Here is a 19,319-nt window from a genome sequence, read left to right on the forward strand (position 1 = left end):
CCGGTCCCAGCCAGAACCTCAGACCCGGTCCCGGCCAGAACCACAGACCCGGTCCCAGCCAGAACCTCAGACCCGGTCCCGGCCTTCTCGCGGCCACTTTCCCTGTTGGTGCAGTTCCGCTCACAGCCAGCAGGGGCGCTGTTGGCTCCCGGCCGGGCAGGGCAGGTGCGATGATTCCCCTGCGCCTGCAGGGGGCGCTGTGGCGCGAGCTCGGCCGCCTCTCCACACAGCAATGGCCAAAACGGGCTGCAGCAGGAACCATGGAGCGGCAGCTGGAGCTGCAGGGATGAGCAAACTCCAGAGGAGGAAATTAAATGTAACAGAAACTCCACAGTTGTAGCATGAGCTGAGGAGCGTCCAGGCAGGCAGGGGTGCTGGGTTACAGTTGTCTGGAAAATTAATCCACAAACACCAGAGGTTTATGTCCAAAAAGGAGACAGAGGAGTCCTTTTTTCTTTATTCGAATAAAGGGAGAGGCCATGGGGCATTCCCCTGGGGTCTCTCAAATTTTTCGAGGGCGCAGCCTCCTTTTTATCCTAATTCCTTGCCGCTTGTCCCTTCTCTCTTTCCCCATGGGCTGAGGGACTTGAGAGGTACAGACTCCCTGGAAAGCCTAATATCTGAGAAACCCCCCCCCCCCCCCCCTTCCCCAGTGCATAACCCTCTTCTTAATTCTGAACTCTTGTGGAATTCGTAGTGTTTCCTCAGTGTCTTTTTCATCCTTCAGTGGAATCCATCCCATTGTTTCTGTTATCTCTCAGTGAAAGTTTTATCTTATCAGCAGACCCACAGCTTGTTTGTAAATACAAACCCGTCATTCCTCTCAGTGTAGTGAAAACCCGGAGCAGTGGCAGAGAAGTGGCAGGGCTGGGCAGGAGCCGCCTGGCTCTGGAACACCACTTGGAGAGGCTCCTGTGGAGGCAGAGGGGTCTTGGGGATCCCGGGGTTTCCCCTGAGGCACCCGAGTAGATGGTGAGGGTCCTTTGTTTGGTGAGGCAGATGTTAATAAGGTCCCAATACAAAGGCTGCCCTCAGGAGCGGAGTTTCACGCACGGTAGGAGGAAGCAGGAGACAGCATCCCGCAGTGGTGGCGAATTCTCCCCACGGTGACCGCAGCCTGCCTCTGATGTCGATAGCGAGAGAGTAGAAGATAGCCCCTTCCTGCTAGACCAGATCTCTGCCCTTCCCAAGAGAATGCCCTCAGCTGCCTTAGCAGCCAGCTGCACTCCTCCCCCTTCTCCTCCGCCACATCCTTTGTGTCTCTTAAGTATCGGTCGCTATTGTCTCTTAGCAATAAATGGGAGAAAACTCACTGAGAGAAAAAAAAGGAAAAATCCTAACCGCCAACAACAACAAAAGATAGCAGAAAGAAGTGTAATAATTGAACCTTGTAACTTAACTTACTGATGGGATCACAATTCCATGGGCATGGCTCCAGGGAAATCCAGCCTGCGTAGGTGTGCAAATCTGGGTGTCCCAGACAATTGTGTGTGCCAAGGGAAGGATGTGAGTACTAAAACCATGTGGAGTGGAAGGACTTGGGGAGGACAAGGCATCAGACAAACCAAAAAGGTGCAAAAGGAGCTGGTCATGGGTAAAGTGGAACTAGTCAGTGAGCTTGGCCAAGGCAGCCAAGCTCCAGGCAGGGATTTCAGGCAGGTAGAGGGTTCACACAGGTGTCTACAAAGCCACCTGGCAGCAGCTGCCCTTGCATTCTGCTTTATTTGTGCTCAGCTGGTGCCTTCCAGAGTGATGTGACACAGAAGAGTGGAATGCCTTGTGTTCCCTGGGACTGGGAATAAGGCCATCATCCCTCGACACATGAAGAGTTGCCTGGAGAACAGAGAGGTGGTGAAATACAAAGCCCAGCACATGCCATTTACCAGTTGAGCAGTCAAGGTGGCACATGCCCTGCAAACATCTCCACTATGAACCCATGCAGCAGGACAAAACTGGGCAAACAGCCAGGACAGGAGCCAGACTTCCCCTTTTCACAGAATGCAACCTTGACATGCAGAGCATGGGCCACTGCTCTGCATCTGGTGTCCCCAGGTGCCATCCCAAAGGGCTGGAGATACCTGTGGTGCCGTGGCCCAGGAGGTCTCTGAGCGACCTGCACAGGGAGATACAGACTCCTCCAGCACTCAGGGGCTCTTATCACCCACCTGCAGCTGGGCCAAGGGAGCAGAGAAGCAGTAGACCCTGTGATGTAAACAGGACTGGGCACTGCAGGAACAGGAGGAATTGCCAAATTGGATGAGGTGTTGGATGAGGTCCCACGTGGGCTGGCAGCTTCAGGGCATAGCAGGTCATTGCCCAGAGGAGGGGAGGTAGAAGCTCAGTGGGGTGGTACCCAGACAGACTCCCAGCTCTGTTCTCCAGGCCATCCAGCCCTCTGGACTGTGCCCTGCTCACACAAACTGGAAATACTGGGCAAGCTCAGTCCAGCCCTGAGCAGATGAGGGGATCAGAGGAGTGGGGAGCAGACTGAAGACCTTCCAAACCATTCCAAACCTGCTTTCCTGGAGCCAACCTGCAGGCTGAACAGGTGAGTACCGGCTGTCTAAAAAGTGCTGAATGCTGTGACCGTTCCATCATTTCTTCTCTGCTTTATCATCTTCAGCCCTTGTGTCTTGCAATTCCCACTTTCAGAAGTGAATCCTGTTTCCTCTCCTGCTGATTGACTGTGGTGTGCTGGATTGATGTGCTGGCATCCAGGACGGAGAAAGTGAGACCCTGATTGATGAGGTGGAGGACATGAGTGGAAGAGGTGAGTTTTCAGAAGGGGAGGAAGGAATTTCTTTCTCTGTTGAGAAGAAAATGCATCCTGCTTTTGCTGTGGGACAACTATTGGAGGTCAAAACACTGGATCTTGTCCCCAGAGTAGACTTTTCATGGGCTGGGACTTGGTGGCTGCAATACTCCCAGCTGAACTCTTGGTGCTTCTCTGTAGACCCAGCTCCAGCACCAAAGGCTCCTGAGCTGACATCCTTGGCCCTCTCCATTGCTCACAGAAAGAGACGTGGATTTGGGGCCATGGGTAATGGGTCTCGGAGTAACATCTACCATGGTTGGCAGTGGTTTGTGCCCTGACCTGCCTGTTCTCCTCTTTCAGCACCAGAGACACCCCAGCTCAGGTCCAGGTGGCTGTACTTCAGGTGTGCACCCACCCACTCAGGTGCCTCCTCCTCCAGGAAACTGAGGTCTTCTTGGCCAGGATGTGTGCAGGCCCCTGGGGCAAGGACAGGATTGGGGCAGCAGGGAGCCAGGGACAGTCCAGTTAGGGGGGAGTTTTCACACTGCAGGGAAAAGAAACTCATCCTGTCCCTTCTCTTGCTGGGGTGGGTGCAGCCCCAAGGCTGCCTGTTCTGAGCAGCTTCTCCTCCTCTGTCCCCAGCTGATGTGACTCTGGACCCAGACACCGCCAATGCCTTCCTCATTCTGGCCAGTGACCAGCGAGGGGTTGGACGGGGGGATGAGTGGACCTTGCTGCCAAACAACCCGGAGAGGTTTGACACGGAGCCATGTGTGCTGGGCAGCCAGGGCTTTGCTGCGGGGAGACACTGCTGGGAGGTGGAGGTGGTCAAGGCAGGGGACTGGTGGGCCGTGGGAGTGGCCCAGGAGTCTGTCAAGAGGAAGGGGGTCCTCAGTTTTACTCCCCAGGAGGGGATCTGGGCTGTGGGGCAGTGGTTTGGACAGTACTATGCTTTCAGTGATCCTGACTGGACCCCCCTGCACCTTACCTGCCACCCCAGGGCCATCCAGGTCTGCCTGGACTTCACAGACAAGCAGGTGACTTTTGCTGATGCTGAGAGTGAAGCCCCAATCTTTGCTTTCTGCTTGGCCTCATGTGCTGGGGAGAGGCTGCGCCCGTGGCTCTGGGTGGGGATGGACTCATGGCTCAAGCTGTGCCCCTGACAGGGAGGGAAATTGGGGGGGAAGGGGAGAGATTGGAAAGGCGAATGTCATCACCTTGAGATTGGTGCTGGGAGGGTCGTGCATCCTGCTGGCTTCTCCTCATATGGATCCTCTGGCCACCAAGGGGAGGACTGGCAGGTCATGGAGCTGGATGCCAAAACAGCCTCCTTCAGTCCCCCACCCCTCAGCTGGGACTGCAGGGACAACAGGGAGCACAGAGACCCGGTGCAGGGAGGAGCTTGGTGCCTGGTGTTCCCATGGGAGGGACCACCACTGAGTGCCAGGGCACTGCAGAGCTGCTCTGTACGAGGCCTTGGAAAATATAGCAAAGTCCAGCTCCTCCAAGGGTGCTGGAGTAGTGCCCTGCCTCTGGCTTTTTTCAATTAAGTTAAAAAACCCCAAACACAGCTGGATACTCATGATAACACTTATCTTCCCCACGCACCCAGAGCCTCTCCTTGCCTGATGTGCACCAAGCACATTTCTTGCAGCAGAGCACTGGTAGCAGTGCAGGAGCATTAGTTATGGGCAGCCCAGAAAGGAAAGCTCAGTGCTGAGCTGTGTCTGAAATCCACAGGAGAGGCAACTCCCACAGATCTGCCATTTGCTGATCTTGCCCCATCAAGGTCCCACCTCACAGGATCCTCCTAGATTCTATCCTTAGGAGAGGAGAAGGTGGATGTAGATGAAGGGGGACATTGCCTGGGTCCAGCCTAGATTTCATCTCCAAACACTTTTCTGGTTGGACCTTCTTTAGTGCCACCTCAGTTGTCACTGTTGTGGTGGCATCAGGACACAGGCAGCAGTATTGGTCTTCCTTCTCTACTCCAGGAGCTGCAAGGAGCTGCACCACTGGGTCAAGCCCAGGTATCTGCCCCCTAAGCCTCTTCCACTGTGGTAGCACCAAGACTAGGGAAACCCAGGGATCTCTGTTCCGTGAGGTACTTCCTACTCTCCATGGGCAGAAGCCTCAGACTGTCTTGGTTTTGCTTGGGATAGAGTTAACTTTTCTCTTAGTAGCTCACACAGTGCTGCGTTTAGGATTTAGGGTGACAATAATATTGACAGCAACAACCAAACCATCAGTCATGTGGTGTTTACCCAAGCCAAGAACTTTTCAGTGTGTCATGCTCAGCCAGCAAGGAGCTGCACAAGAAGCCGGGAGAAGCTCAGCCAGGACAGCTGACCTGAACTGTCCAGAGGGATATTCCACACCACAGGATGTCTTGCCCAGTGTGTGAACTGGGGGAGCTGCCTGGAAGGGGCCAATCACTGCTGGGGGACAGGCTGGGCACAGATCAGTGGGTGGTGAGCAACTGTACTGGGCATCACTTGTTCCTCTTGGGGTTTGTATTTTTTTTTCATTACAATTATTATTATCATTATGATTATTATGTACTACTTTGTCTCAATTATTATACTGTTTTTACTTCAAATAGAAAGGTTTTTTTCCTCCCCCCCTCCCCCATCCTCCTTGGAGGGTGGTGTGTGACTATGCAGTGTTGTCAGCTGGGGTTACACCATGACAGAGGTTCACAGCAGAAGGCTGGTATAAGGAGACAGCAGATACTTAGTTCTGTATTTTGTCTTTTGTAATGCAAAACACCCCAAAAGACTTGTGCTGTGTATTTAGGGACACCTACCTCAACCAAGAAGAAAATCCTTTCTGAAAGCCAGCTCAGTCCCTCAGACTGGAGAAAAGTTGGGTTTTCAACAGATTGGTGTCTGGGAACTTCCTCACTGGAATTTTGTGGTTTGGAGGAGGCGGACTTTGTGCTTTTTTGTGTTTCCTTTTTGATATGCCCCTCAAAAATGTAATTTTGAAAAATCAGCTCTCTGGGAGCTGAGTTGTGTAATTGCAGCATTTGTGTGAGAAATAAACAATTTCATGCAGAATTGCACCGCAAAGACTCAGGAGAGTTTAAATTCAGCTCTCATGTGCTAGAGATCTCTGCATGCCAGAGCCACAAGGGGTAGGTAGGAAGGCTTAAGGAACACCAGGGTCCTTGAGCAAGGCTGGACTCACATGGGCTCTGAGTGGTTTTGGGATGACAGTGGGGGCCAGGAGTGGGGACAGCACATCACAGCAGTGACTGCTGCCTTCTCAACTGGTGCCTGGACATGGAGGCCACAGAGCAACTCCCAAGCTCCCAAAGCCCTTGGTCCACAGGAGGGTGTGATCAGACCCCTGGAACCCTCCTTTTTCCACAGAAAAAGGCTGCAGAACTGGGCAGTGGGGGCACCCCAATGAACATGCTCTTCTCAGCATTGGTCTGTCGACATGCTCCAAACAAAGCTTGCCTGGATTTGGCACATCAGCCATGCAACTGTGACTGAACACCCTTCCCATGAAACTGTTTCCTTTTCCCCATTGCCCCCTTTCTCTGGGACATCTGCTCCTTTTACACTTACTGCTATTGCAGATCCTGCTTTTTCTCTCCCCCCACCCTGCCAGATTGCTGTGTGGCATCACAGTTTTATTTTAAAGGACTGGCTGAGCCAACCAGGGCACTCCCTTTTTTTAAAACTTTTTTTTTTTTTTTTTTTTAAAGATAAACAAGTCCAGAAAACCCTTGATTTGACAGCTTACCCAGGAAACTCATCCAAGGTCTTGCCCAAGGCTAAAGCCTTGTCCAGGGCCTTGGAAATGCATCCAACTTTGGTTGCAGTGCTTTGAGTGGCACTTTAAATGAGCAGCTTCACAATTTCCAACCCCTCACTACAAGTATGGTGTGACCAGCTTTGCAACACAGATCCAGGGCCGGGGGCCAAGGTTGCAGGGGATGCTGGGCCTCCTCACTGCCCCACAGAACAGGAAACGATGGCTGCCCAAGTCTCTGCCCTAAGGTTCCATGCTCTACAGCCCCTGCCATGGTGCTGGCCCTGGATGACTCTCAGAGCCAGTTGGTAGTGAGCACTCAGAGCAAGGCTCCTGCCCTGCAGCTAGCTGCCAGCAGCTTTTGCACACTTGGGCACAGCTCAGACACAGCCTGGACCCAGCATGAACACAGACACAGCTCAGACTCAGATGCACTTGAACACAGCTGGACACACCCCACCATGATCCAAGCAAGAGCGTGGGTTTGCAGACATGTCCACATCTCCCACAGCCCTGGAGCAAGGGGCTGGGCTGGAGGGTGGTGGGCAGGCGTGGGTCACATAACTCACAGGAGCAGCATCAGGAGCCTCTGTGGGGCGGCATCATGGCAGCACCAGGGTTTCCCCATGCAGCCCCAAACACATCCCCGGCCCGGCCAGGGGCCAAAGGACTCTTGACTTGGCCCAAACATTATCGCAAGCTTCTGTACACTGACAGGGAACTGCCCAGAAATGACAAAAGCCCTGAGTTTTGTCCAACTTTGAAACCTTCTGCTGGGGCCCTGGGGGCTGGCCAAGGCAGCTGCCCCAGGCAGGAGGTACCAGGGTGCTCTCAGGGAGGCAACCCTGGCTTCCTCCAATAACAACACAACAGCCCAAAGTTTGTCGCACTTTTATTTACATCATTGCACAGCCCGTTTCCCCAGAATGCACTGGAATTGGTGGATCAGACACCGATTGCCCACATCCATGAGCTGAACATCTCCTCTGGGAAGGAGGACAAGACTCAAAGAGTCACTATTAGATCTTACAGGGGCACATGCAACAACTCCCATTATTTGCAATGACAATAAAGCCAAGGATGCTGAGTGCAGCCACAGCCACACAGGGCTGGGCCCCCACTGCCTCAGCCAGGGGCTTCTGGCTTTCACAGTTGCATTTTTGGATTGACAGTGGGTTTCTTAACTGGAATACTGGCTCCATTAAGTCCTTAGCCTGAGGATGTACTGTGGGAGAGAGCATTCCTCATCACCTGCCAGAATTTGGTGCACTGTGGGGCCAAGCTCCTGGGAGGCAGCCAGGGCTGGGAAGGTTTAACCATCTCCCCTCCCCCATTTTTCTTCACTGGTGATGTCCTGGTGACAAGGGGGCTGTTGGGAAGGGGCTGAAGGAAGGGACACCCAGGACAAGGCACAGAGCAGTGGTGCAGAGCCTGCTGCCATGGAAGGGGTGTGCAGAGCAGGGAGCGCCTGTGTGGGAATGGAATGGGACTGGAGCAAGGACTGGGACTGGAGCTGGGCTGCAGCAGCTTCTCCACCAAGAGTACCAGGAGCAGAGTAATCCCTGCATGAGTGCATGACTTGGAAAAGGGCAGACACCCATGAGTATGTGGAAGAAGGGAAGGGACAGTCGGGTGGCTGACTAAGAAAGGGGAGTGGAGATGTGAAGCCTGGCTGTAGCAGAGGACATTAACCCCGCAGTCACACCAGCCCCTCACACTTGAAAGAGAGACTAGTTCAGAGCAGCCCCCAGGGCACAGAGAGGCTGCTGCAAGATGTATCAGGGTATCCCCAAGCTGCACCAGAACCCCGGGAGAGGAGATAAGAGGTGAGGAGACAGAGACCAGGGCCCAGGGCTGAGCAATCCTGTTGGGGAAGATGGCACACAGGTCGCTGCTGCTCAGGCCACCAGTAACTTCCAGTTCAGGGTGAGGGAACACATAAGGAAACACATCCTGCTTTGCAGCTAGAAAGGAGGAGGAGGTGCTTTGAATTCAGGAAATTACAGATGTCCATCTTGCAGGGCATTGCACTGATCCACTTGCTTTCAGCAAAGGGGCACAGGGACATAGTGCATGACCACCACACAGGCCCCTCAGAACCTGCCTCCTGCCTGCTCTCTACCCTCACCACCATGGAGCCAGAGCCCAGGCTCCAGCAAAGCAGCTGCACACACCTCTGGAGCACTTGGAAATGCAGTGTCACTGCCAGCATCCTCACAGCCTGTGCCACTCAGGAGGCTCAGGAAAGCTCAGCACCAGGTACAAGCACTGTCTGGCAGGGTGAGGAGATGGCAGAGGCAAGGACCAAAGCCAAACCAGGGGGACTCTTGGCAGAGGGGGCACTCCAAGACAGAGGGCTTTGAGAGCTGCATGTGCTGGAAATGCAGGTGAAAGGAGGAGGAGGAACACTGGCCCCACAGGACAAGGGACACAGAGCCTGTTCTCTGGGAATCAGCAAACTGGGGGAGTTTCACTAGAGGATACAACAGGCAGGCAGCGCTACCAGGGATAAATCCAATCCCAGCAGCTCCTCTGGAATGTGCAAATAAAGCGCAGAGACAGCCAAGAGCACCTGCATCCTGCCAGCACTGCAGGGCATGGCCTGTCCCCTAAGGTACGTGTGAAACTGATGCTACGGGAGGTCCAGCCTCAAGGTGGCAAAAGGACATCAGCAAACAGAGACTCCAACTCCCACCTTCTGGGTTCAGAAAAGCTCCTTTCTCAATCTTTTCAAAGCAAAAGGCAATGGTGGGTTTAGCTCGTATGGAGCCATCTCTCCCCACCCTTGCATCCTCCATCTACCTTTGCCAGACAGACCAAGGGCTGAGTGCATCGGAGTCCTGGGGATGAGCCAGGATCTCAAGGAAAGCATTTGGTGAGATCATGTCTGCACCGGAAAAGATTCTCTCATTCTGAAACTGATTTTGAAATTCTCAAAATTACAGTACTTTACAATACAAAATGTCTCCATTCGGTATTACGTCATTTTACTCCTTCTGGGATTATAATAATTATTAAAAACACTCAACTTTCTAGAAAGGACAGAACACCACAAAAGAGACCAAAGAGTAACAGGAAGGCTGCTGCAGTATATCAAAACCAATTTAGTGCAAAGGAGAAGGGGACTTTCAAGAATGGTTGATGAAAAGTGTTCTTCATATGCTCATTTGGAGAAAAGGCATTGATTTAACCTCTGAATGAGATCAGGTTACCAGCTTCTATCCTGAAGCTTAGAACATCAACACTAAAGGATTGAAACACAATATGCATGGCCATTAAAAAATAATATTATGTATAGATATATATAGAGAGAGAGAGAGGGAGATGTTTTCCACATATGGTATTTCGTTATAGGAAAGTGTCCCTGCAGACAGGCATTTTCTGCCATCAGGCTCTTTTGGGCCATTTCACACACAGATGTTGATTATGCGTCTCTTTGCCAAGGTCTAAAGCATGTGCTGAGCACAGAGTCCCTTTGGGTGGGATGATTGTTTTCCAGTGCCCCCACAGCAGCCACATTCCCTGGGCCTGTGGGGACACTCAACCCTCCACCTTGGCCGGCTGCGGGATGGCTCAGACAGTGGTCTCATCCGCGGTCTTCTTCATGAGCTTGGCGGAGAGGAGGGAGTGGGGCATGGGGTGAGGGCTCCGCGAGGCTGGGATCATCAGGCGGACTTTCTGGTTGGTCCTTCGCCACTCCGAGTACAGCTGGCAGTGGTAGCGGAACGAGACCTGGCGGGCGAGAACGCGGCGCTCTGTCACCAACCCCTGCCACTCGTGACGGAGCACACACAGGGACAGCCCAATGCCAGCACCCCTCTGCCTCTGGGGACCTCTTATCCCGAGGCAAGGGAGACAGCACTGACCTCGGCTCAGTTTGGGGCACTCCACGTCCCCAGCCTCTGACAAGCAATGAATCCCTTCCTGGTGACACCAGGTTGAGTGGGGCACAGACAAAGGGGCCTTCTGGGCAGCACCAGCAGAGTGGAACGGGGTTGGCTCAGCTGGGTTTAGGTCCAGACTGGTGGAATCTGGTGGGAATGAGCTATAACTCATGCAGCCTCAGGCTGCAGCCGGCATGCTGGGTGAGCAAAAAAAGGGTCTGAATCCAACCAGCCTCCTCCCATCTCACAGATCCCAAGGAACCTTCTTCGACCTGCACAAAACCCTTCCCTCCTTTGTCTGAAACAAGAGGACAGCAGCTGGACTCGTTTTTTCCTGATAACAATGTGGCCAGGGAGACTTGCTTACCCGGAGGGGGACGGAGAGGATGCAAAGGCCAGAGGGACCCAGAGCGGCCCAGCAGAGGAAGGAGCTGGCCCTGCAGTTTCAGAGCAGCCCTGCGAGGGGAGCTTCAAGCTCAGCTTAAATACAGAATCCAGTCAGCCACTGATCTAAATCAGGCTTTCTTACAGGAAGCATTTAGTTGGCAACTAGGACATACCAGGAAGTGCATCTGACACAGAAAACTCAGTAAAACTATTACTTCTGGATGGGTCTGTGACATATTTTATAAGAAATGAAGCTGTGTCATTGTGGCACTGAGGTAGCTGAGCTTACTGAGCTGTGCACACCCCTCCTTCCTGCTGCAGAGGGACTGTGGCAATAAGACTGTTCACTGACAAACAGTCCCAGAGTTCAGAGAATGGGGAGCTGATGGCGGAACCCTCACGGAAGGCTCCTGCTCCTCACGAAGATGCTGCAGGCTTGGCTACAGCCTCTCTCACAACCCTCACACTGGTTACAGCCATGAACCTCCTCCCACGCATCAGCCCCTTGTACTGCAAAGCCCAGGGTTGAATGAGCTGAATATGAATATGAATAAAGGGGCTTCACCTAATGTCTTCCTCTGCTCCAGGAAAAGTGAAGCACAGTAGAATTAGAGCCATTTTAGTAAGGACTTGTTACTGCACAAACATTTTTCCACTTCCTCCAGGTTTCCAGCTCCCCCCCACTGATCCTGAGACAGAGAAGATGTAACACTTCCTCTAAACGTTTCCAATTTTAGCTTGGCTTCCTACAGAAACAAGCTTCATGCAGGAACACACAGCATCTTCCTCCATGGCTCCCATGCACGGAGTGGCTCCAGCTTTGCCCTCAGGCACTCTTGTCCCCAGAGCATGGGCTGCTGCAATACCTGCCCTGGCTCCCAGGTCGGTGGAGGAGACTTGTAAGGAATGTCCAGCCCCAGAGGAAGGGGTTACTCTGAGAAATTGGAACGGGAGACAACAAGGAAATGGACTGGGGAATTGCTGTATCTATTACAGGGCTGCCAGCTTTTTGGGGTCCCACTATTTCTCCTGCATCAAGTGCACTTCTTCACTTCCCAAAATGGTATTTCCCTGCAAGCAGTTGGAAAAGGGCATTGAAAGGGCATGAGCACACACAGGGCTTGTAACAGGAGAGCCAAAATCAAGATAGAAACCCAGAAGTCCACTCAGCAACACAAGAAAAAAAAAAGTGAATGGGAAACAGAGGGAAGTCCCTGGCCTGGCAGCCCCGGGGCCCTGGAGAGGGGTCAGGCAGCCCCACTGATCCTCTGCTTGTGCCACACCCAAACCCACATTCCCTGTCCTGCTCTTCTTGGCTCCCTGCAAGCTATAAACTCCTCATCCCCTAATTCAGCACATCCAGAGATGCCAAACAAGGCATCAGCAGGAAGCTCTCTCCCAGCACAGATCAATTCAACACCCAGACTGGCTCAAGTGCAAGTTCTCAGCAATCCCCAGTGCCCCCCATGCTGCAATGGGCCAGGGTGAGCTGGCTACCAAGCATTGACTTAGGGCCAACTACACAACCCAGCATCAGAGAAGCCAGAGTATTCCCCAGAGCCAGAGAGCTCCTTCTACAGACCTTAAAAATACTGTGTAGGATTTTGTTTAGTTGTGGCCAGAGACCCCCTCCAAGGCCAGTCTGCATGCCAGCTGGGCACAGCCACTCTGTGCTGAGCAGCAAAAGCACAGATGGATATGGTGGTAAATTATTTAGGAGTCAAATGTATTCCAAATTTTACTTTTCCTCTGCACCGCCCAGTTTGTTTCTTCTTGAACCACAGATGGGCCACTGCCTGACCCAGTCCCAAGCCCTTCCCACCCAGCCCCAGCCCCATCCCAGCTCCAGCACATCTGTGCCAGATACGTGACACTTGGGGAACACTGTGACAGTCTGGAAAGCAGATGACCAGGAAGTGATTTTCCATTCTCAGCAACAACTTTAGCAGCTTACACACGAAGATACTTTCAAGTGGAAGAGCCCAAGGTGTTGTCACACAGGGAGGCAGAAATAGCAGGTGGCACTGATGAGGTGTGAGCCAGTACTTCCAGCTCCTGTCTGAGCAGGAACCTAGCACCCTAGCAGCTGGCACTTACCAGTGTCCAAAGGACGTAGATGGTGAAAAGTGCTATAGTGAGTGCTATGAGTCCGATGGCCTCCAGTCGGCTGTTGAATTGCAAGTGGTCCTGGGCCCCACGCAGACACAGCCAGCCCGAGATGGCCGCCAGTGGAGTGATGAACAGGAAACACACCATGTCACAGAACAGGGTCCTCTTCTCATTGCGGGGCCCAGGGTCCTTCAGCCACTGCGGGAAGGATGGGAGAAGGGCATCAGTCTGGGACAGGCAGTGCATACAGCAGGTGGGCAGAGCTCTCACCTGCACCGTGCAGTCTGGGTGAACCTGCCTGACCCACAGAAACCTTCTCCAAAATGGAACCAGAGAGTGTCAAGTCTAGGTTTAACAACTAAAAAGGGAAATGGAAGAAACAGCTGAAGAACGTGTACAGGGGAAGGCAGTCATGAATACAGAAGCTCCTGGGCTTCTGTAGTGAAGTAGTGAGGAACAGGCACTGCAGGATGTCATTTCAGTAAAGCCTAGCTTAATACGGATCTGACAGGTCTTGGACTGAGGTTTAACAGAAACAGACCCAGGACTCTTAAACTGGTGAAGGGGCTGTGGGAAACAGGGGCACTAGGGTCTGCAGCAAGGCCAAGCTGTAAGAGCATCTGTCCCAAATCTAGCCCTCGGGTTCTTTTGGGAGAATCAGAGCATTTTAGAGTTTCACAGGAAATCCCCAAATGTTTCCTTCTTTTGGGAATCCTGACTTGCTTTCAGTGCAGGTTTAGATACTTAACTTCAGCAACAGCAATTGTTCTGTTTTCCTGGGATTATGCTATTTTCAGCCTTTCATTTCCTTTTTTAGAATAGCAAGAAGCTGTGGTTCCTAAACATACCAAACTATTACAGCACATCCTTACTGGAATCTGTATGTGCTGGCCTGCAGATTCTTCCTTCATTTCCTCACAAAGATGACTGAAAAGGCACAGGCAGCGCAGGGAAGAGACTATCGGGTTCTGGGCTGTCAGGCCAATCCAGTACTCCAGACTTGGAGTATGGGGCCTGCTTTGGAACAGACAGCTTGGGAAGGGACCCATCTGGGAACTCCACACACAAAGCTCCTTTCCTACTCCAAACCACCATTTAAGGAGCAATATGGAAGTGGTGGCGGTAGGTATGCAAGAAATTAGTAAGGCCTCAGCACAGGCAACCTGAGGACATGGCTGGCCAGAGGCACGCAGAGAGAGCAGGCCCAGAGGGAAGCAGGGCAGGTGGCACATAGGTACATGCAGATTTAACTGCAGCAGGGATGTTCAGTGAGACAGAGCAAGAGGGCAAGAATGGGACTGGAAGAAAAGCTAACTTTTGTGGAAATGGGTAAGAGAAGGGGGAGCAGGCAAACCTGGGCATGGAATAGGTGGGAACTGGGCTGGTTAGAGTCACAGAGGTTCTGCAACATCTGGGACGGGACACTGAGCTGGCCATGAGCAGAGGAGAGGATGCTGCAGTGACAGGTATGAGCCTGGCCAGGAATTTCAGCTGGGAGGACTCATACCCACAGTATTTTAGGGATGTGACCGGAATCATCTGAACACTTGCTGTCTGTGGTAACAGTCAAGGAACTTCCATTGATTCTAAATCCATTTGGGAGCATGAACTGATGGGCAGTCAGCCAGAAGAAAATCTCAAAGAACCACAGAATCATTAAGACTGGAAAAGACTTTCAAGGTCATCAAGTCCAACCATCAACCCGGAACCACCTCCAAACCATGCCCTCAAAGTCATCCACACATTTTTTGAACACTTCAAGGGATGGTGGCTCCATGACTGTCCTGGCAGCCTGTTCCAATGCCTGACAACCTTTTCGATGAAGAAATTTTCCCAATATCCAACCTAAACCTCTCCTGGCACACCTCGAGGCCTTTTCCTCTCATCCTGTCCCTTGTTCCGTGGGAGCAGAGCCTGACCCCCACTTGGCTGCATTTTCCTGTCAGGGAGTTGTGCAGAGCCAGAAGGCCCCCTCTGAGCCTCCTCCAGGCTGAACCCCCACAGCTGCTCCTGGTGCTCCAGATCCCTCCCCAGCTGTTGCCCTTCTCTGGACACTCTTGGACTAAGGGGCCACCCCAGGATTTGAGGTGGGGCCTCACCAGTGCCCACCACAGGGAGATGGTCACAGCCTTGGTCCTGCTGGCCACAGTATGCCTTGTATAGATCAGGTGTCATTGGCCTCCTTGGCCATCTGGCTTGTGTTCAGCCGCTGCTGACCAGCACTACCATGTCCTTCTCCACCTGGCAGCTTTCAGAGCAGGCAGAACTGTCATTTGGGTAGGAGATGGGAAAAGGGAGGCAGATCTGCAGGTCGCCCCCTTGTATGGCTCTGCAGAGGAATCAGTGTGATGAGCTGCATGGGGATAATAAAGACCACACATGCAGTCTGAGCAGTCCTGGGAGGAAGTGAGGGTGGACAGCAACTCACTGGCACAGGAAAGCTGCTCCCATACACAGCACCTCCTGGGCAGCCTCAGCACTCAAACCCAGCCACGTGCCAGGTTCTCTCCAGTCCAAGCATGACACGGCTGTCTAGTGACACAACACTCAGAAGGAGTGTCAAATGACCCCATCTGGACAAAGTTCCCTCTAGCAGCAAGCCCAGAGCACCCCATTCACTGCAACAGGACATACTGGGGCACTTTTGAGCATTTTTTGAAGCTCAGGCAGATAGGTATTTTACTACATCTTTATTTATATTCCTTGTGACTTTTGAAACTCCTTCCTCCTCCCCAAGATGGGAGACAAACATACAAAGGCAGGAAGCAAATTAATTTCCTTTTGAAGTAGTTGATTTACTTAGCCAGTATGCACTGACACAGTAACAAAATAGAACACAATAAGCCACTCTAAGGGTGCAGCATTTCTGACACAGCAACACACTGGTGCATATGGGACTTTAAATAAATTTTGCAAACAATCCATAAAGTAGTCAGGCAGATTAAACACTTTTTCTAGGGAAAACTAACAAGTAAGCATGGGAAAACAACAAAAGCACAAGTTGGTCTTCTTACAGCAGCTTCCACACTGCAATAATGCCTGAGACTGAAAGGAAGGAGGCAGAGGTGGCTACTTGCTGCCAACTGGGCTATGAGCTGAGTCCTAGATCCTGCTTGAAACAACTTCTCTCTGCTTGTGTGACAGAATTCTGGGTACAACCATACTTCTTTGTCCTCCAGCACGATCCTGAGGCTTTTCCAGATACTGGGATCAGCAGGGTTGTGGAAGGGAGCTCATTTCTTAGAGCCACACCAGGACTATGGGATGATAAGAAGCTGAGCTTTGGGTGCTGCAGTGCCCATGAAGCCAAGAAGATTGGTAAGCCCAGGTGATGAAAAGCAGGAGGGGAGTAGGCAGTAAAAGGCACCAGGACATCATCATTTTGGCTTCCTCTGGAAGCCAAAAGCAGAACTCAAAGCATATCAAAACAGTCTCTCAGCCTGTCCATCCCAGCACCTGCTGCTCCAAATATCTCAAAGCTGGGCTGCACTCTGCCCCTTGGCACCTAGGGGAGTGGACAGAAGAGGGACTCTCCCAGCAGCACTCAGCACCTTGCAGTCTGTCTGGGGGCTTGTAAATGGGTGTTTTAAAAATTAGTTTTCATTGATTGTTACAGCTGACTTACCCTTGTGTGGCTAAATGTCCACGGCCATGCGGTGTCAGCCCATTTCACAAGCACACCCCACGCAGCACTCAGGTCAGCACGGCACTGGAGGGACCAGCACTCTCCAGCCAGCACATGCTCCTATCTCTCCCTGCTGTGCAGCTGGACCACTCGCTCTAGTGGGCATGAGTCAGAACCAGTGTGACTTGCCAGTCTCACCAGCTGACCCTGCCAGAGTTCCCTGTGTGTTTCACTGCTACAGCATGTTGTCAAGCCACAGCACCACAAAAGTATTTGGCTGCATTACAAAACATCCCACATGCTTTCTGCCCACCAAACAATTACCCTATGGCTTCTCAGGTGCCTGTTGATTTTCCTTCCACTGCTAACATGGTGCCTGACTATAAAAGCCAGAAAAAAACTACATAAACTTGGTCACAACAGCACTATTAGCCCGTCCCCGTCCTGAGAAATGTGTTGAATCAAAAAAATACAGATGAGCAACTTCAGATGACCAACTCTCACATCCCTTCTCTGAGCCTGCACCAAAACCTTTGTGCAGGCCATCAAGCTCCATAGGCAGCCCTAGCAGTATGGTCCTATTTCCTTCACCAAGGTGGGAAGGGATGTTTTCTGACAGAGTACCCAGAATTCAGGAAGCCAAGACCCAGAAATGCCCCTAGCCCTGCAAGTTGTTAAATGCTGCAGCACAAAGCTCCCCCTCCTCATCCGCCTTTCCGCAACTACCAATGCTCCAAAAACCTCTACAAACCAAATCTCTCCTTGTATGGGCATGAAAGCTTTCCCTACAGCCTCAGCTGCTAGGAAGTACAGGGCTCTGAGCTGACCCAAGAGATTCAGGAGCACTAGAAATGGTGGACAGGAGAGAACAGACCCAAGCAGTGCTGCAGGTCACTGAGACAGTTTCCTCCAGAGCAGCATGTGCTTCCACAGCTGGTGGCACCATGGCAAATGCCACACCACAACATGCGCCAATACAGGATCACAGCACTGCCAGCAGCTGTACCTCAGAGAAAGCTCACTGGTCTTCTGGATGAGCACAACACAGCCACAGCCAGGGCTGGACAAAGTGGTAAAGATGGACAGGTAAGGAAGACTAGTGCTGGTGAGTACCAAGGTTGCAGGGGTGAAGTATTTCTCATTTTGGCCCCAAACAGACCATTGCTTTATGCAGAGCAGTGTCCGGGACTGCACAGAGAAGCACCAAGAGGATCTCATGGTGGACCTGTGACCAGCATCTCCAGGGACATCTCTGCAGTGCTTCCCACAGCCACAGAGGTGCAGGAGACTCAGGAGACGAAGCAGAAGGACTTCACATGATAGACCCATGGGAGGTGTCCCCTACTCTAGTGTGACCCACAGTTAAGCAGCTCCTCAGAGAATTTCAAAGACATTTTGTTGCATGTGACATTGTGTTTGAAAGTTGTACTTTCAAGAGACAAAAAAAATAATCCACTCACAAAAAATATCCAGTTTGAGCAAATCAAAAGTATTAGCAATCACTGAAATGTAATCATCTTTAAAAAAATTGCACCATGAACTCCAAGAAAAACAGTAGGAGCAAAAAACTGTCAGGTTCCTGAACACCACAGCCCCTTGGAAGGAGGAGCTGTTTTGAGGAGGCACAGGAGCACACCAGAATCACTAAAGCAGCCCATTTATAAATTAAGTTGTTAAAACACACATTGCTGGAAAACATCAGCACTAAAGACATGGAAGCAGAATTTTCTTGGGACTCCCTGACAAGATTTGCTTGCAAGGACAGAAACAGGGAAATAGAAGGTGTGGCTGGACTGCTCCAACAATGACTGATTCACCAGAGAAATCTTTTTTTGAATTAGTGAGATGTCTTAAATGAGTTTTGCCTTAGCAAAGGTATTAAATGCTTGCAGAAGCATTATGATCAAGTCCTGCATTATACTTGTTAGCTTCCACCATGAGGGTGTGTTCATTTTCAACTTCCCAGTAATTTCAGCAAAGCCACAGCCTTTGGTCTCTGCAGTTTGTGTCCTCTCTCAGAGCAGAGACCTGAAACCTCCTGGCTCCTCTCCCTGGTATTTACATGATGTGTGAACAAAAATACACCCTTCCTCTAGAGTATGGAGTGATCTTTGCTGGGACTAAACAGCTGCTGCTCTGACACCTGCCTGACCTGCAAGCCCAGGACATTTCCGCAGAGACCTGCGCTGGTCTGCACAGACTTGACCCTCTGAAATCAAAGCTGGCTCACAGCAGGGGCAGATGGCCCAAACAGGAGTCTTTAGCCTGCCAAGGTGGTGCTTCTCTTCAGCCCACTGAGAATCATTCAGAGGGGACAAAATTAACACTACCTTGAAGCTAAAACACTATACAAGCAGTTAATGAACTGAACAGAGAAATGAGAGGATGGGTGCCACAGCAAAACATACAAAACATGGCAGCCATGGAAAGGAAATACTTTTGCTGGTAACCTGGGAAAATAAAAACGGGCAGGAGTGCGCTCAGGTACACCAATACAGACTAACCCACACACCCACCTCCCCCTCTGTGGGCAGTCAGCTGCAGCCAGGGAGAAGGGCAGGAGGTGTGCAGAAGGGCTTGTGGCTCTAGAAACACAGTCCCACTGTCACCCTTGGTAAAGCTTTCTGGAAATACACAACACATCCAAAACACTTCCAAATGCCTCCATCCATGCAGTTCTTCCTGAAATACCAAAGGATAAAGTATCTCCAGCAGGAAGACTACTTTGCAACAGAAAATAGGTTTGTGATGGATTTTGCCCTAGACCAAAGAGAAGAGTTTATGTGGAAGGGAGAAC

The 19,319-nt window shown here is 51.6% G+C and overlaps 2 protein-coding genes and 1 pseudogene across 11 annotated transcripts in view; 1 reads left to right on the top strand and 2 right to left on the bottom strand.

Moving 5' to 3' along the window:
• The window catches only part of LOC147649317 (butyrophilin subfamily 1 member A1-like), a 25,728-nt pseudogene extending 22,327 nt beyond the window's left edge, over positions 1-3,401 (bottom strand). The window contains exon 1 of the transcript XR_015279206.1: positions 18-3,401. The product of XR_015279206.1 is annotated as a butyrophilin subfamily 1 member A1-like (transcript). The remainder of the gene's footprint in view (positions 1-17) is intronic.
• LOC111940408 (E3 ubiquitin-protein ligase TRIM7-like) lies at positions 2,232-18,704 on the top strand. 3 transcript variants are annotated; one of them, XR_015279205.1, is made up of 4 exons: positions 2,232-2,548; positions 2,653-2,770; positions 3,398-5,264; positions 5,552-5,658. XR_015279205.1 is itself a non-coding variant. In XM_086862859.1 (4 exons), exons 1-4 carry the CDS (start codon positions 2,758-2,760, stop codon positions 17,875-17,877), a joined length of 459 nt encoding a protein of 152 aa, XP_086718985.1. In that variant the 5' UTR covers positions 2,654-2,757; the 3' UTR covers positions 17,878-18,704. The 3 variants fall into 3 exon arrangements, 2 of the variants coding, with proteins under 2 accessions (XP_086718983.1, XP_086718985.1); XM_086862859.1 differs by lacking the exons at positions 2,232-2,548; positions 5,552-5,658 and adding exons at positions 17,456-17,608; positions 17,697-18,704 and having other exon boundaries at positions 2,654-2,770; positions 3,398-3,509; XM_086862857.1 differs by having other exon boundaries at positions 3,398-5,819.
• The window catches only part of MARCHF2 (membrane associated ring-CH-type finger 2), a 33,672-nt gene continuing 21,749 nt past the window's right edge, over positions 7,397-19,319 (bottom strand). For all 7 annotated transcript variants that reach the window (XM_086862854.1, XM_023943078.2, XM_023943081.2 and 4 more), the window contains exons 4-5: positions 12,886-13,095; positions 7,397-10,249 (exon numbers count right to left, since the gene is read on the bottom strand). In XM_086862854.1, coding sequence (XP_086718980.1) covers positions 10,091-10,249; positions 12,886-13,095 — 369 coding nt within the window. In that variant the 3' untranslated portion in view covers positions 7,397-10,090. The remainder of the gene's footprint in view (positions 10,250-12,885; positions 13,096-19,319) is intronic.

The sequence above is a fragment of the Cyanistes caeruleus genome, chromosome 25 (assembly GCF_971803275.1).
Source record: "Cyanistes caeruleus chromosome 25, bCyaCae1.hap1.1, whole genome shotgun sequence".
Taxonomy (NCBI): Eukaryota; Metazoa; Chordata; class Aves; order Passeriformes; family Paridae; genus Cyanistes; species Cyanistes caeruleus.